The 16,908-nt window shown below is 40.6% G+C and overlaps 1 protein-coding gene across 4 annotated transcripts in view; it reads left to right on the top strand.

The window, feature by feature from the left end:
- Positions 1-16,908, top strand: part of LOC127568334 (homeobox protein Meis1) — a 196,956-nt gene that overhangs the window by 66,685 nt on the left and 113,363 nt on the right. For all 4 annotated transcript variants that reach the window (XM_052011954.1, XM_052011953.1, XM_052011956.1 and 1 more), the window contains exon 8: positions 733-878. In XM_052011954.1, coding sequence (XP_051867914.1) covers positions 733-878 — 146 coding nt within the window. The remainder of the gene's footprint in view (positions 1-732; positions 879-16,908) is intronic.

The raw sequence follows: 16,908 nt of genomic DNA, 5'->3' as shown, positions 1-16,908 counted from the left end.
GGCGTAAGCACGGACAGATGGTTTGTGTCTTTGACAGTAACGTTACTTTTTTTTTGCTTGCAATGCTAGGAAGCCGGTATTGTAGTAATTAGGAGGGGCTGCACAAGTACGAGACAGGTTGAATGGTGATCTCATTGCGGCCCACCACCCCCCCCCCCCCCCCCCACCATCCAGCTGGTCACCCACCCAGTTTTATGTTGCAGATGTAAATCTTTTTGTGGTTAAATAAGGTCGGGACGCAGATGGCGTGCGTTGGGCTCAGTGCCACGTTGTGTCATTTTTAGTAAGACGATGAAGGAAAATAAAGGGTTCATTTCCCTGGGCTGGAAGGTGGGGATGGAAATAGTCCCTGTGTGACATCTCCCCCCGTCCCTCCTACCAACTCCCCTGAGCAAAGCTCAAGGTGATCAATTCAACTGCATTTGGAGCACTGACTGAGGAGGTTGATCTTAGGAGCTCTGGTATGAGTCAACTGCTGTTGTACATGACTTTGTGAACAAGATTGCATTTGTGTACCACTGTGGAAAATGACAACCAATTTATTTTAATGTATCTTGTGCTAAAAGACCATGCCTTGGCGAACCAAGGTTTAAATTATCTATATCCGACACACCTGGCAAACACGGACCCATTTTAAAAAAAGTTCCCACATGTTGTGCAACATAAAAGCAATACAGAAATCTAAATGACCAAAAAGATTGCCTTAAAACTGCATCTTTGATGTACTGACAGGTGATGGCTTGGACAACAGTGTAGCTTCACCAAGCACAGGAGATGATGATGACCCAGACAAGGATAAAAAACGTCAGAAAAAACGAGGCATCTTCCCAAAAGTAGCCACAAACATCATGCGAGCATGGTTGTTCCAACACCTCACAGTAAGTGAAACATGGAATCGATAACACCTTGAGATGCAAGTGCGCGGAGGTTGGGTGGGGGGATGTGGAGTGGTATTTCCAGGGACTTTTTCTCATGTTTTTGTGTAAAGGCTCACCTGGTTGGTCCATATAGAAACAAAAGGGTGATTGCACACCAATAATGGAGCCTATCCAATTCCTACCCCCCACTGCTCCCCGCCTGCCCGGTTGCCTCCCTTAGTTTAATTGATTTCCCTCTGTAGTAACTCACTGCATTAAAGCTCAGAAAGGGACAACTATATGGTTGTGCAAGGCCATGGGGGACCCATTTTCAATACAAGATGGTGCATGGAAAGCCATCCTTCAGCAAGCAATTCAGTTGCACATTGGCTTTCTGCAATTAGGGTTCTAGGTTGTTTTAAAACTTAACATTGAAAGGTTTCAACGGCTCAAGCAAATTGTCAGTTCGGAAGGAGCGACATCCAAACTAAGAATGCCTGCTGATTTATCACCTTGAAAGCAGCTGAGTAACATTGAACTGGAAAATATGGTAAGCTAAAACATTGCATAAAGGAGAAAGAATTCTAAATAGATGGCAATATTAAAATAGGTCTAACACCATCTGAGGAGAGAGGAACAGGGTTCATGTTTTTAGTTGATGATCTTCTCTTTTGAATGGTAGTGATAAACGCTGGCTATTTATTTATACATGACAATTTTTTGCCTTCTCCCATTTCATAAAATCTTAAGGTTCCGAGGAAGCCAGGCGTCTTCTGGTTTAGTGCCCATACGGCTGTTGTTTAACTGCAAGCCTGGTCAACAGAATATTTGTTAACGATTACACCGGTCACATTTGTAGTTTCAGTGGAGGACACTGAATGGGTAAGAAAAAGCATTAATATCGATGTTGGGCCACCCCCTTCCTAATTTGTATTGAGGATCTGAACTCAGGAACCTAATACAAATTGATCAAATTGATTATATTTGCTGAATTCGCAGTGCAGGAGGAAACCATTCAGCCCATTGAAATGTTACTATCTCTTTGATGTGAAGAATTACTGACAGTGTATTGGAAGGAGGCATTAAAACTTAAAAGCTGGAAACATTTTGTAACTGGACAGAAAATGTTGGATGAAAATTAATATTAACACCAGTAAATTACAAGCCATAGGAAGGATAAGTGGAAATTTGGACTTGAATGGTGCCAATTTAGCATGAATTAGACTTGGTTGGTCTGGTAGTATTGATGTACAACATGTATGGAGTAATGAAATGCAAAGCTACCAGAATGTCACACTGTATAGCCAACTCAGTGGAATATGTTTGAAAAGCTAAGCATCAAGGAATGACTGATGCAGAATAGAGAAGAATGAGTTGATAACAGAATTAGACGTCTTGGATAACAGGAAAGGCTGGCAACATCATTAGTGACATGAAAGATAATTCAGGCATATTATTTTGAAATAAATTGAGGGAAAAGGAGCAACACACAAGATGCTGGATGAACTCCATGGGTCAGGCAGCATCTATGGAGGGAAATGGACAGTCGACATTTTGGGTCAAGACCCTTCATCTGGAAAGGGAAAAGGATAACTAGAGGTAAGATTAAATGAGTGGACAGTAGATTTGAGCCAGAAAGCTGGATGTTTCTCCACCCTGATTCTCAGCTTTTCAATTTAGGGTCGGTGATAGCAGCACCTTGACTGCTACCGTGACAATAGACATGTGTAATCCACATTGCTCAGCCATTCACAACGGCAGCTTTTATGCAACTTTCTGATGCAGGGTCTCAACCCAAAACATCAGACATTCCTTTGCCTCAACCCACTGAGTTCCTCCAGCAGTTTGTCTTTTGCTCCAGATTCCAGGATCTGAAGTCTCTTGTGCCTGCATTTATGTAATTCCATTTGATGGCATTGTTGCATAAGAACAAAATGGAAGAAGTAGTTGGCATATAGCATCTCAAACCAGTTCCATCATTCAGTAAAATAATGCTGATCTGGTGCCTCATCCATTATCCCACCCGATCCCCATGTCCCCTGATCCCCATCATGTCAAAAAATCTGTTGATCTCAGCCTCAAATGTACTCAATGACTGAGCATCTCCTGCCCGAGGTAGGGGATTCAAAAGATTTACCAGCCTCTGCATATAAACAAGTTGCCGCTTATCCTAAGACCATGCCTTCTTGTTGAAAATGGTATTAAAACTTGTTAAAATACAAGTCTTGAAGCATTATGTTAAAAAAGCAAAACAAATTGTAAGTTGTTTCTGTGGCATCTTGTTGTTACCAACTGTGGAGGAGGCAATTAGCTCCATGCTTTGAATCCCTACCTAATGTAACTTTATAGTTAACATATTTGGTCAGATTTTTTAAAAAGAAAAATATGCATAAAGGAACCTCACTGCTTTATCTTCTCAGTCTTACATTTATCCTCTGCCCAAAGAGCTTGGTCTTCCCACCTGCAACATGGCAGTTCCTCACCACTTCCCACTTGCAAATTTTGAAAATACAGGTCCAAGATCTATAACTGCCAATTTCAGAACAAATAAACAAACAATTATTTTGATAGTAACTGAGAGCTTGGTTAAAGACAAAGGTACGAAAGAATAGTTTGAGTCAAATTATTAAGAACAATAGAATAACTAAGCTTTGAAAAACAGAAATTCCATTGCAGAATATTTTCACCGATGCCTTGCCAGCCTCTGACAACAGTTTCAACTCACTTTCCAGCTTGTTACAGCTTTCTTTTATTAAATCTTGAGGAAAACAAGACTCAGATTTTCCTTTTAACCCTGGATTCCAGTAAAAATGGCTTCAGTCTCTTGTAGTTTAAAAATAAAAAGTCATGTATGAATAATGTAATAAAACAAAATGAAAAATATTAATCTATTAAGTAAATCTTTTGCTATCACTGTACCTTATTTTTGTACCTTATTATCACTGTATCTTATACCTGTTCATTTTTGTACTTCTGAAGCATGAGGCATGGGCCTCAATATCTACCACTGGTAATTAATCGTTCAGTGGTGTGGCATATGATAGCACATTTGTGATAGTGCTGTTTTGCTTCTATCAAGTTGGACTCAAGATGCTGGTTTTCTGATGAAGCAAGAAAAATACCTTGCTAGTGTTAAGGTGAAATGTTTGTTTACTGCCATATAAAGGTTGAACCAACATGAACTTCCAAGGGTGGTTCTGCCAATTGATTTTTGGATGTGTGTAAACCCAGACTTTAGCAGGCTGACACTATGAGACATTCTGCTCACTACTCTGTGTCACAGCCTTCCAGTCCTTATTACCTATGACAGTAAAGCCTCAAAGAACATTGAGCGCTCCAACAAATAGTTTATGACTGAACCATTTCTCCCAGTTGGAGAAAGTGTAAAAAGTTGCTAAAATACTGTGACCAGTCTGAAAAGTGTCTTGGTGTAGAAGGCGGCAGAGGGTAAGAGGAATCCCTGATGGAATACTTTAGTTGCAGCGTTGAATCCATATTTCAAGTATTCTGTACAAAATGGAATGTCCAGAACATAAGCAGGTCATTCAGCCTGCTTGGTCCACACTGGTGATTATCTTTCACATCAGCATTCTCCCATTCTTCAAAGATCAAATATCAAGCAAATAAAAATACCGGAAACCATCAACCAGTCATAACAATGTAAAATCAAAGTGTAATCAGATAACTTGTAATTAGTTAGAAATTAGAAGCGATGTAGGGTAAGTAAGTAGCAGAATCTAAACAAAAAACATTGTTATCAGTCATAACTGGAGACTATTGTATTGGTTTCCCATGTAGTCTCTCATTGTAACTTCAGTGGAATAACAGGAGGGGTGTATGATCGATGGCCAATTCTGTAGTGTCCATTTAACACCAGCAACCTAAGAAGATCTTTTACCTTGTTCTATTGGATTATGAGCTGTAAGTGACCAGAAATAAATATTTTTACAGGATGGTGCTCTCCATCTTGTTGTAGCAGGTGCCTGTTATTGTGGAAGTCCTGTACCCTGACACGTGATTTTCTGAGTATTGGTTATTTTGATGCATATATGTGGAAGATGCAATACTCCATGTAAGATAATTCATTGGCAGTGACAATAGTTCCTGTTTTCTGTCAAATTTATAGAAAAAGCATCTTTTCCCATTGTGTCAAGACAGCAATTAAGGTTATTCATTAAGTGGGTGGATCTAATTAACTTGCACCTTTATGCATTTCTGGTATGTTTGTATGCTGTGGTCTGCATGGTGGTGTAAAATAGCATTCTGTTTACAGCAGCAGAATGCTTTTCTCCTTCTTCCAGAAACTCCTAATCTGATTTATTCTGGAGTCAGCTCTGCACCCCATCACATCCACGGCACCAAGCCTGAATGGGACACCTGAGGCTGCTCTCTCAGCCTACTTTAGGTCAGGGGGACCTTCCCTGCTTTGACACGTCTGAGCCACACATTTGATCTGTCCTTGTGATCCAATGAAAACAAAAGCTTGGGTGTGATAGAGAACAAGTAGGTGATTCACTCCCTGCCTTTATAACAGAGACCTCACCCCATAGAGATGTTCACTGGAGCTATCACATTGATCAATGCTCCCTCTTTGCTGAACTACAATGTCTTTCAGTTAAACAATTTGGTGGACAAGAAAAGAAAGAACTTTCACTTATGGTATGCCTTTCGCAACTTCTGAATATCCAAAACTACTGTACCACCAATGCAATCCTTTACTGAAGCATAGTGTGTTGTGTGATGTGGTTAGGTACTGTAGCCAATTGATGCACCAGAAGATCCCACAAACAGCAATGGGCCAATAACTGGATAATTCAAACAAATGTCACACTGGTGCTGTAGGAAGTGACATCTGAGGCAAGTGCTGAGACTTGGTATTGAAGGAGTGCAGGGAAATGTGTCCACATGATCTTTCACCTGAGTGTGCTGAATCCTGAGACTGGGAGCTGGAAAAGAGAAAATGTTCCATCTGTCAACATGATCGTGTCTCAACCTGATGAGGAACAAAATTGTTCAAAGGTAATAAAGTGTAAAATCCAGCCTTTTAATGAGAGCCTGGAGAGTGTTTGTTTATAACTCTCCTCAACAGTTGTATTCTTAAAAGGCGGCAGTAAGTTTTGAAGCAATAATTCCTCAATCTAACTCGTACAGATATTGGGAATGCTCCCATTTTATACCTTAAGTGTGATTACATCACGTAAAGGGAGAGTTGGCAAATTCTACAGTGCTTATGCCATAGAGCCATTGACTATAGGATGCTTTGAATGACAAACCTGTGCAAAAGCCTCAAAAGAATAGAAAGTCTGGTTTATTTGACATCTAAAAGAAAATCTGATTCTGAGATAGTGTTGTGAGTGGGGGGGAAGGGAATAGTATTGATTGGGGGGTGGGTGGAGTCTTACCATTTGTGTTGTTGGTAACCTGTGGGGCTTTTGACTTTCTGAGTCTCCTCCCTAAACCTCTCCTGTTCTACCACTCCCTGCTTCTTTAAGATGCCTCTTTGACCAAGATATTGATCACCTATCCTAGTAGATCTTTATGTAGCTTTGTGCTAAATTTTATTTGATAATTCTTCTGTGAAGGATCTTGGAATGTGTTCCAAGCTCAAGGATGGTAAATAAATAAATTGCTGTTGTTGCAACCTCTCCTTATGGGGTATGGACAGAAGTTGTAGCTTGTTCATACTTCTCCCTTGAGACCCTTCCTCAAGAACCAAGTTTTATTGTGCCTAATTCTGACAATCCACATCTGTTCCCACCATCCCAAAATACTCACCGGTGGGCATTGTGACTGGGGCAGGAGACTCTAGTTTGGAGCCACCAAGTTAGATTCTAGCAACCTGAAGGCTAGTCTGCTCTTGGTTGCTTGGCACCACACCACGTGGTGTGTTTGCCAAATGGGATGTGAGTTTTGACCCAAGCCTTGCAACAAAGTAATCAATTGGGTGGGGTTCAAATGTATAGTAGGCAGAAAGTCTAAACGATGTTGAACAGAGGCCATTGTTCCAACGTAGGCGTACTATCATTGGAAGGGCTGAGGAAAGCACGACTTTAAAGCACCCTGTATTAGCTGATAATTTCAAACTTGTTGAATTTCCATGCTTGACTGAAGGAGTGAGATAAGATTACTTAAGCATCAGAAAAGAAAAATGACTGATCAAAAGGGAGTATAGCAATCTGGGATTCATGATGTCATAGAATTAGTTCTGGATGTTATTATTTTTGTCCCTTATCTTTTGGGCTTAAGAGACTGTCACCCTTAGGGTAACATTTCTGTATTAGCATTGAAATGCCTCCAGTTATTGATGTGAATGAGGCTTTGAGCATTAGTGCATACAGGCTGTAATATTTACTGCCACTGCTGCCAAAACCCATCTTATGCATTCCCTCAGAGTCAAGGTTGACTTGCTTCCACTTCAGCTCTGAGGAGTGAAAGATGCAGTGCGCGAACGTTGGATGGTCATTACATGCCGACTAACACAGGGTCCTGCCACAGTGAGGTCGTAGTCCAATGGCAAGGAGGTCCGAGACAACTGGAGACCAGGCTCTGTTGCATACCTATGATCTTGCCTGCACCCTCTACCTTGGCCCCTCCTGACCTTGATCCCTTCCCTGCTTCAGTTCCCCACCTCAATCTCCCTATCTCTGTACCTCCTCTCCCTAACTGCCTCCCTCAGTATTACCCCTTGTTCAGTTCCCTCCCTATCAGCACACTCCCCCTTGGCCCCTTCTGTCTCCCTTTCTCTCTCGATTTCCCTGCCCTTGGCCAGCCCAGCCGCAGCCTCCTCTTGCTTTCCAGCTGCCCTTTTTTATCTCCACTATCACCGCCCAGCCTCTGTTGCTACCTCCACCTCTCCGTCCTCTACCTGATTCCATCTGCCTATCAACCCCTCCTCACCTGGATCCACCCATCGCCTGCCAGCTCCTGCCACACCCCTCCCCTTCACCTCTTTATACTGGCTGGATGCAGAGTCTTGACCCAAAGCATCAACTATTCCTTTGCCTCCACAGATGCTGCCTGACCCACTGAGTTCCTCCAGCAGTTTGTTTCTCGCCCCTCCACTGCTACTTGCTCTCATCAGGGTCACTTCCCACTGCCAACAGCTCCTCACTCCCTTTTCACCCAGGAACTGCACTTTCCAAAGCTTTCCACCTAACCCAGTCCACCTACCTCCAACCACCCTACCCCACCCCATCTCCTCCCTTGGGAACCTGCAGCTGAATACACAACAGGTTCTCAGATACAGAGGGTTGTAGCTGCAGCCTCACAGATCTGCAGCTAAGTGAAATTACACTGAACATGTCTCTCTTGTTAGTGTCAGTACAGTAAAAAAAAAGCCACTGGTTTTGGATCTGCCCTGCTTTAGCAAGTTTAATCCTGTATTGATTGACAACCCATGGAAACTTCCAATTTTTAATGTCTTAAAACAGAGCAAAAGGAGATATAAATGTCATAGTTTGTATCGTTTGTAGTGATTACCCATCTAGAGGACAGGGCGTTTCAAATAGCAGCATCTATTACCTAGTGATGACTCACTGACCTGTTGCCAGAAGATGTTTTAACCATCAAAGTTACAAAGCTTAGTATTTGAAAGAACAAGTTCAATTAACCACTGTTGTCTAATTGGACAAATTAGTAAATATTTAAATAACTATTTTAATTCCACTGATTTTATTTGTAAATGGGAGGCTTTATTGAGGTAGGAGTTTCCTAACTGGGATAGGCTACGTATATGATAGTACTGATTTGAACATAGGAGTAAGGAAATCACACTGCAATTATATAGGGCCTTGTGGAGTATTGTGTAGAGGTTTGGTCTCCTTACCTACAAAGGGATGTGCTTGCCCTGGAGGGAGTCCAGAGGACTGACTTCTCTGGAGTCTACAAGAATGAGAAGTAATCTCATCGAAACATTCAAAATTCTCAAATGGCTTTCTAGGCTAGATGGAAGAAAAATGTTTCCCTCAGCCAAGGAGTCTAGCACTGGGGGCATAGTTTGAGAAGAAGTGGTAAATCAGTTTGGATTGAGATGGAGAAAAATATTTTGACTCAGGGTGGTGAACCTTTGGAATTCTCCACCCGGAGGGCTGTGGAGGCTCAGTCATTTTGTTCATTCAAAACACAGATCAAGAGTTTAACAGGAAAATGGTGCTGAGGTGGAAGATCAGACACAGTCTTAATAAATGGTAAAGCAGTTTCAAAGGCCTAGGTTGCCTAGTACTTCTCCTATTTCATATATATTATGAAGGAACACTGCAGTATCAAAGGTTGGATGAAATATTAAACTACCTCCTGTCTGCCCTCTCAAGTGGAATTATAAGATCAAGTTGTGCGCTATGAAAATTGTAATATTGTGGGAGACTGAGGATCCCACAATATCAGACCTATACTGCAGTGGGCTGGATATTCTGATCCACTTTGTTTGCAGTTCAGAGGCTCACAAGCATTCCCAACCCTGGGATTTCTGGCCCCCCATCTCACCCAATCCTGGGGTTTTTGGCTTGCTTCTTGCCTGTACCCAGGGTCTCAAACTTCCCTCACGACTGACTTTCACAAATGACTGCAACCAATAACATGGAAATATTGCTTTTCTGCATTTTTTTCCTGTCTTGTCACAGTTCAGCAAATTTTTTTTGAAGTTCTTGCAGTTTTGCTAGGGCTTGAGTTGTGAAATGCAAAGGAATTTGGGAAGTTATTCCCAGTGCCTTGGGCAAAATTATCCCTGAATAAGGATAACATAAACAGAATATTAGGTGATCCTCACGTGACTATCTGTGGGAGCTTGCTGTGTACAAATTGCCTGACTTGTTTCTGACATCACAACAGTGACTACACTTTTGAAATACTGTATTGGCTGGAGGATGCTTTGGGATGCTTTAAGGTCATGAAAAGCATAAAAATCCAAGTCTTTCTCTCCCATCATGTTAGGTTGCATGGCAAGTGTGAAATTGCGTGTGACACTTCATCCTATTTAGCAGATGTGTTTAAAAACTAGAAGGGCTCTGTAATTCAACACTGTGGCAGAATTGACTTCCGGTATATTGTGAATTAAGAAGTACTTAAATTGCAGGAGCAGCCATTGAGTCGTTTCGAAGAAATGAAATAAAGACAAGCTATTACAAAATATTTTGGTCAGGTTTTCTGGAAGGAAAATTAAACCTTCAGTTTTTTTATGTCATTGTTTCAGTTTGCACCATACCTGTTATACAGCCTTCCTTTCACACCCTCAAAGCTAATGAAAGCAAATAAGCTGGAAATTATAACCTTGGCACAAGTTCTGGCTGTCGGACTTCTCCTTTGAGGTACTCTGCAGCAACTAAAGACCTGTGTGCCTCTTGCAGGTGTAAATTTGTGACAGTAACCACCTCTTTGTCTTAATAACAACTCCTAATGTGTGAAACCTACTGCACTACTATTTATTGCGTGAACTGAAAGTAAATGTTGGAAATATGAGTCACCCTGCTTTGTGTTGCCGATATTTGTAATAGTGGGATTGCCGTGAAGTATGTTTTGATCAGAAATCATTTTCTGAGTGTTCTTCCCTCTTCTTCCCTTTTCCCTGAACTGTTTGCTGCTTTCATGTTGGATTTATTGAGAAAAATAGCGCTGCCCAAATTCCCAGTCTGAGCATGTTTTAGCACAGCTCCCCAATGGAAAGGCAATTTGTGAAATTATGTGATAGAGTAATTAGACAAAGCCAGGGCTTTCTGATTGCTGCCATGCGTGCACATTGTAGGCATCTTAACTGCTGCAGCAATGCATGAACAGGCTGCTGAAAGTGTCCTGGTTGATTTGTAAATAAGACTACAGGATAACCATAGATGAAAGCATTCAAAGGTCTACCTCATGAATTAGTCACAGTAAAGCCTTTGAGATCTGTAAAATGCACATGTAAAATCTGAACTGAAAAAGCCGCATGCCTCTTATAATATAATTAGGGCCTAATTTGCCACCCTTTTGCACACATGTAATAACGTCTAGATATTTATTTTCTCCTTAAACACATTACATGTACCTCTGCAAAGCAGTTATTGAACAGAAACAGGTGTGGAGACATCTCTAATTCATTTCTTCACTGTAAACACAGAGCAGTTTAAAAGAAATATTTACCAAAAAGACACTGCACAAAAAAATGCGAATGCCAGTAAATGACATGTTAATGGACAGTTGCCCTTTACCGACTGATGGATTTTGTGATGGTTAAGTAAATTAAAGCAAATGTAAGAAAAATCAATAGCCATGCAGAGGCCTGGTTGAGGCTCATAGAGTATAGACAGAATGACAGATGTTCTGCATATGACCTAGCTGAGAATTAATGCTTGTAGTACTCAGCACACATTGAACTGCTTTTTCCTTTGCAGATTTTTTTTGCTTAAACTTTGCTAACCCATTGTAATTATCAAAAGACCCTCCTTAAAGCACTGAAGCACTGAATTCTGATTGCTTACTTATGCATCCAAAGACAAAACAAATACACTTGCATTATAACCTAGAAAAAATGTATTAAATCAATTCAATGATTTATTTTAAGAGTAGTTTACAATTTGTGTCTTCTATCCATGTTGAAAACTGAAGAATAATCTGCATAGCTGACTAGCACTGCAACATGACATTAAAAAACATCTTGCATTTATATAGTGACTTTAATGGGGCAAAATGATCCATGGTTCTTCACAGAGGCATTGCCAAACAGAAATTGACACTGAATAAAACCTGGACAGATGGATTTAAGAGCTAAGGGCACTCGGCATTTGAAGGCACACGTGTCAATGGCTGAGTACCAACATTCAGAAATGATAAATTGGGCAACATTGGAGGAGTGCAAAGAATTTTGAGGGTTGAAAATAACAAAAAAACTGCTATTGCTGGAAAACTGAAAAAAAAATCAGAAAATGCTGGATATCTGAAAAAAAACAAAAACGTGCTAGAAACACTCAGCAGGTCAGAGAGTATCTGTGGAAAGATCTGAGACCCTTCATCAGAGCTGTTGAACAGTTTGAAAAAGTGACAAAGAGTCTTGGACCTGTAGTGTTAGATCTGTTTCTCTTTCCACAGATGTGTCCTGACTTGCTGATTTCTGTCGATTGTTGGCCTGGATGATTATAGGGATTGGGGGCAGTGAAAGTCATCTGAAAACGAGTGATAATTTTAAAACTTAGGGAGGTGACCACAGGAGTGAATGAGTCATTGTGAGTTGGGATAAAGGCAACAGAGTTTTGAATAACTTCAAGTTTATGTTAGATTGAATGAGGAAACCCAGGAAGGAGAGCATTGAAATAATAACACCTAGAAGGACTAAAGGTGTGAATGAGGGTTTCAGCCCAGAATAGGTGAGGCAAGAAGGAGTCAAGTGATTTTACAGAGATGGAAATATAGGTGGTCATAGTGATGGCATAAATGCGAGTGCAGTAGAGATCTGCTCTGGCTTAAAATTACAACCTAACCCAACCACAGCCAATCCTGATACAACAACCCAAGCTTGAGCACCCAATATGGCTCAAGCTGAATTTAGGGTATGTGCTAAGATTCAAGAGAAAGACCTACTGTGCTGCACTCATACTGCTATTGATGAAGAATAGAGGACACATATTTATTACTAAGCAAATTATCCATTCCTAGGTAAAATACTGACTCAAACCAATATATTTTATCAGAACATGCATCCAACCTGTTCCAAACCAAAAGTAGTTGGGTCTTATCAAGTGAGAGTCAGGTAACCAGGCTCTAGAGTGCAGTGCCATTCAGTGGACAAGGATAGAAAGACTTTGTATGGTCAACCAAGTCAAAAACTGTGTTCTGGTTGAGAAGGATGAAGGAGAACAACTCAGTCACAATCACATGATGAGGGATTGCTGAGGGATGTCCACTAACTTAATATGCTACCGTGCTCATGATCAGCCATGTTCATACTGCATAGTTAAACAGGTTTGAGGTGTCTCATGACTTCTTTCTTTTCCTATAGTCCTTTATCTTGGACTGGGGAAAGCCAGCTATAGCCATCAATCATGACTGGGATTTCAACAACTTCGGAGTCCAGCACTCATATCAGTGGCTCTCTTGACAAACATCTGGTTTAATATTGAGACACAAGAGACTGCAGATGCTGTAATCTGGAGCAAAGAGCAATCTGCTGGAGGAACCCATGGGTTGAGCAGCATCTGTGGAGGCAAAGGAATGGTCGATGTTTTGGGTTGACCCCCTGCATCAGGACTGAGATGCAGGGTCTCAACCTGAAACTTTGACCATCCTTTTGCCTCCACAAATGCTGCCTGACCCATTGAGTTCCTCCAGCAGCTTGTTGTTTTGCTCCCGTTTAACATTTGTGACTGTGTGAGTGAAAAAGAATTTCTCCAATACTGTGGAGGCTATTATTGTGGCTGTTTTAAGAATACATCTGTTAATTACTGTGACGTTGCTTTGTTTTATGATTCAAGGTGTGAAGCAAATAATGAAAGCTTCTTTCAAAATACTCATGTTGCCTGGTAAACTGGCACCATGGACATTAACCAGAGAATACTAAGATGGTAGATAACAATTTAACAGGCTGTTAGAGAATTTATTATTTCTTTAATCTTATACTACAAATTAAGGCACAAAAAAATTACAGGTGTAGTATTTTAGATAACAGACCAGTTGGATTATCTATTTGAATAAATTGCATTGAATTCTAACTACTCTTGGATATTTTGGGGAATTCAGGAAGTACAGCTTTATATTTGGAGTTTCCTTTCCAAGAGTCTTTAGCTATCGTTAACAGTTCTCAATTTAGGCACAGTCTTAACTGCCAAGTGTATGTTTCAGCTCATTCCTAATGTACTTTTTTTATTCAACTCCTGTTGTCCCTTTGACTTACAGTATGTAGCCTGTGACATGTCAGAGGAGAACTTTAAAGAACAGGAAAAGATCCTTAAGCTCAATTGAATCATTCTTTTGTGATAGATCTCAACTCCATCTCCCCACCTTTTCATAAGTACCTTATTCCTTTGCTCAAGGCAAATTAATGCAATTGTCAACATGGTTTGTTTACACAATTTCCTTAAATAGATTCCAGCTTCTACAACTTTTCTTCCTGATAACACTTTGCTCACCTCTATTATTCTTCAGTTGAATTCAGAAATCACAAGATCACAAGACAAGGGAGCAGAAGTAGGCCATTTGGCCCATCGAGTCTGCTCCAAGGAAAAGGGAAAAAGAAAAATGAGAAATTGGGGGGGGGGCTCAAAAAAAACACTATTCTAACCCCAATTTCTGGCCTTATCCCCATATCCCTTGATACCCCGACTAATTAGATATCCATCTATCTCTTCCTTAACCGCCTCCAATGATCTGGCCTCCACTGCTGTACATGGCAAGGAATTCCACAAATTCACCACTGTCTGGCTAAAGAAATTTCTCCTCATCTCTGTTTTAAACCTGTACCCTCTAATTCTAAGATTGTGCCCTCTGGTCCTGGACTCACCCACCAAGGGAAACAGCCTAGCCACATGTACTCTGTCCAGTCCTTTCAATATTTTAAATGTCTCTATGAGGTCCCCTCTCATTCTCCTGTACTCCAGTGAGTACAGTCCAAGAGCCGACAAACGCTCATCATACATAAGCCCTTCCATTCCGGGAATCATCCTCGTAAATCTCCTCTGAACCCTCTCCAACATCAGCACATCTTTCCTAAGATATGGGGCCCAAAACTGTGCACAGTATTCCAAATGAGGCCTCACTAGTGCCCCGTAGAGCCTCATCAACACTTCCTTACTTTTATACACTATACCTCTCGAAATGAATGCCAACATAGCATTCGCTTTCTTTGCCACCGATCCAACCTGGTGGTTAACCTTTAAGGTTTACCTCTTTACCCTAACTATCTAACTTTTAAGTACTCTCATATTTCAGTTTTTCACCATTGTGAACAACCGTTGGAATCATACTTGTCACACCTTCATTAAAGCTTTAATTAAATGATATTAAAAACATTTACATTTCTCAAGGAAATCAAGTTGAATTGCCTGTACCATTCCTCATAATTTAAATGCCTGATCCAAAAAACAATAATATCTATCCATGATGATGTAAACAGAGCAAGATTTCCTCCTGAACAAATGCACAATTTCACCATAAGCAGTAATCCTTAGAACTGCACATATTATCCTAGCTGACAGCAACAGTATCATCTTTTTTGTGCTCGAACCTTATGTTAATTTAACTCAGCACCTTATTTACCCTTTCAGCTATGACCAAGCAGTGAGTTGAGAGTCCCAGAGATTGATCCATGATAAGCCAGTTGTGAAGTAGCACCAATATAATTCTGAAATGGAGTTTTTCAGCACAGGATCATGCTATTTGGCTTAATAGGTCCACATTAATGTTTATGCTGAGTTTCCTCTTTACCTCATGTTGTCTTATCAACATTAAATAACTTTGGAAGTAGGCAAAATTGTTAACATTCAAGGTTCAGTTTCTGTAGTTCATAACTCACCTCTCCCAACAAAATTATTTGTATCCTCTTTTATTGGTCATAAAGAGAATTGATTTGGTTTCTGCAATTAACTAGCCCAAACCAATTTAATTAAGAGCATAATGTGTGTTCAGAGTGCTAGTAGGTATTGGTGTTGAAGATGTTATATCTAATGTCATTGGAACATCAAGACCAATCATTCTCCCAGTTAGCTCTTCATACTCTGCAAAAAGGCCAAGGGACATTATTCTTTTAATATTGAGGAAAGTACAAAGCAAATGTCAATTTTCAGTGCATCCAATGATGTGTGCAGGAGAAAAATTTGTACGTGCACCTGTTAACATTTTCTACCCATTAAAATTAATGAATGGAAAATCATGGGAGGAGCATTATGTGAATTCCCATATCCTAAATCATGAAACTTGTGCCAGGAGCTCCAATGTTAAGATCTAGTTCTGAATATTTTAATAGTTTAATATGCAGCAATAAACAATTGGCTAATGAGAAATTGTAAGAGAAATGGTAATATCCTGGCATTTATAAAGCACCTTTATTGTAGTAAAATGTCCAGAGGTGTTTCAGATCGTTAAAACATTTGTCTCAGAGTCACATTTGGAGGAATTAGTGCAGAAGACCAAATGGTCAAAAAGGAAAGAGACGTGGAGACAAGGAGCTTTAGGAAGGGAATTCCAAGATTTTGAACCCTGGCAAATGAAGGCATGGGCACCAGTGGCGGTGTGATTAAAGTTGGAGTTGCTCATGAGACCAGAATTGGAGGAGCGCAGGTATCTGGGAGGACAGTACAGTTACTGAAGGGTACAGAGAAAGGGAGAGATGACGTCATAAAAGGATTTGAAAGGTGGTGACATCTTTAAATAGGGGCATCAATACAAATGCCTTTAATCCAATTTTATTGCTTTTATTGAGATTAAAAATAATTACACTCTACAGGACCTAGGGAAGTATTTATTTGAGGCGTAACAGGTTTTTCCCATTGATTTGGTATTCCCAAAGTACATGCCATCTGAAGTTAACAGGTGCCTGCCTGAATCAATGCTCTTCCGCAGGTGCTGCTCTCATTTGTTCCCCTCGAGGTATTCGATTACGAGCCTAAAGCCTGATTTTCTCCGCCTTTTCTGGAACTGGTGTGATCTTTGCACAGTACAACCCTTTTGTAGTACCATTCAGTCTGATAGCTTACAGCAACAGTGACTGTAGCCCCAATACCACAACACTCAGCTTGAGTTGCTGCTCCATCACTCATAAATGCTTTCAATGTCCTCTTTGCTTTACATTTACATTTATGCCACTTAGAAGCCAGTTTATTGCCCGTAATTTGCTCTATGAATTATTAATAATTAAAGTTTGCATCCATAATGAGGGCATTAATTTCTCTAAACAAGAGCAGCTTCCAGGTAAGTCCACCAACTTGCAGGTTCGGTTTCCTGTGCCTGGGATATCCATTGGATGTCTACTGTTCACCTGCTCAAAGGCTGAGGTCTAATGTCACGTGCTCCTCAAGCCTTTCCATTCAGGGCAGGCACTGGACTACAATCTCTAGGTTGCTGATTCTTGCTGGCTCCACAGGACACTGGTGAAGTC

This window comes from Pristis pectinata, chromosome 3 (genome assembly GCF_009764475.1).
Source record: "Pristis pectinata isolate sPriPec2 chromosome 3, sPriPec2.1.pri, whole genome shotgun sequence".
NCBI lineage: Eukaryota > Metazoa > Chordata > Chondrichthyes > Rhinopristiformes > Pristidae > Pristis > Pristis pectinata.
The sequence above is the reverse complement of the archived record's forward strand: the minus strand, read 5'-3'. Positions and strand labels throughout refer to the sequence as shown.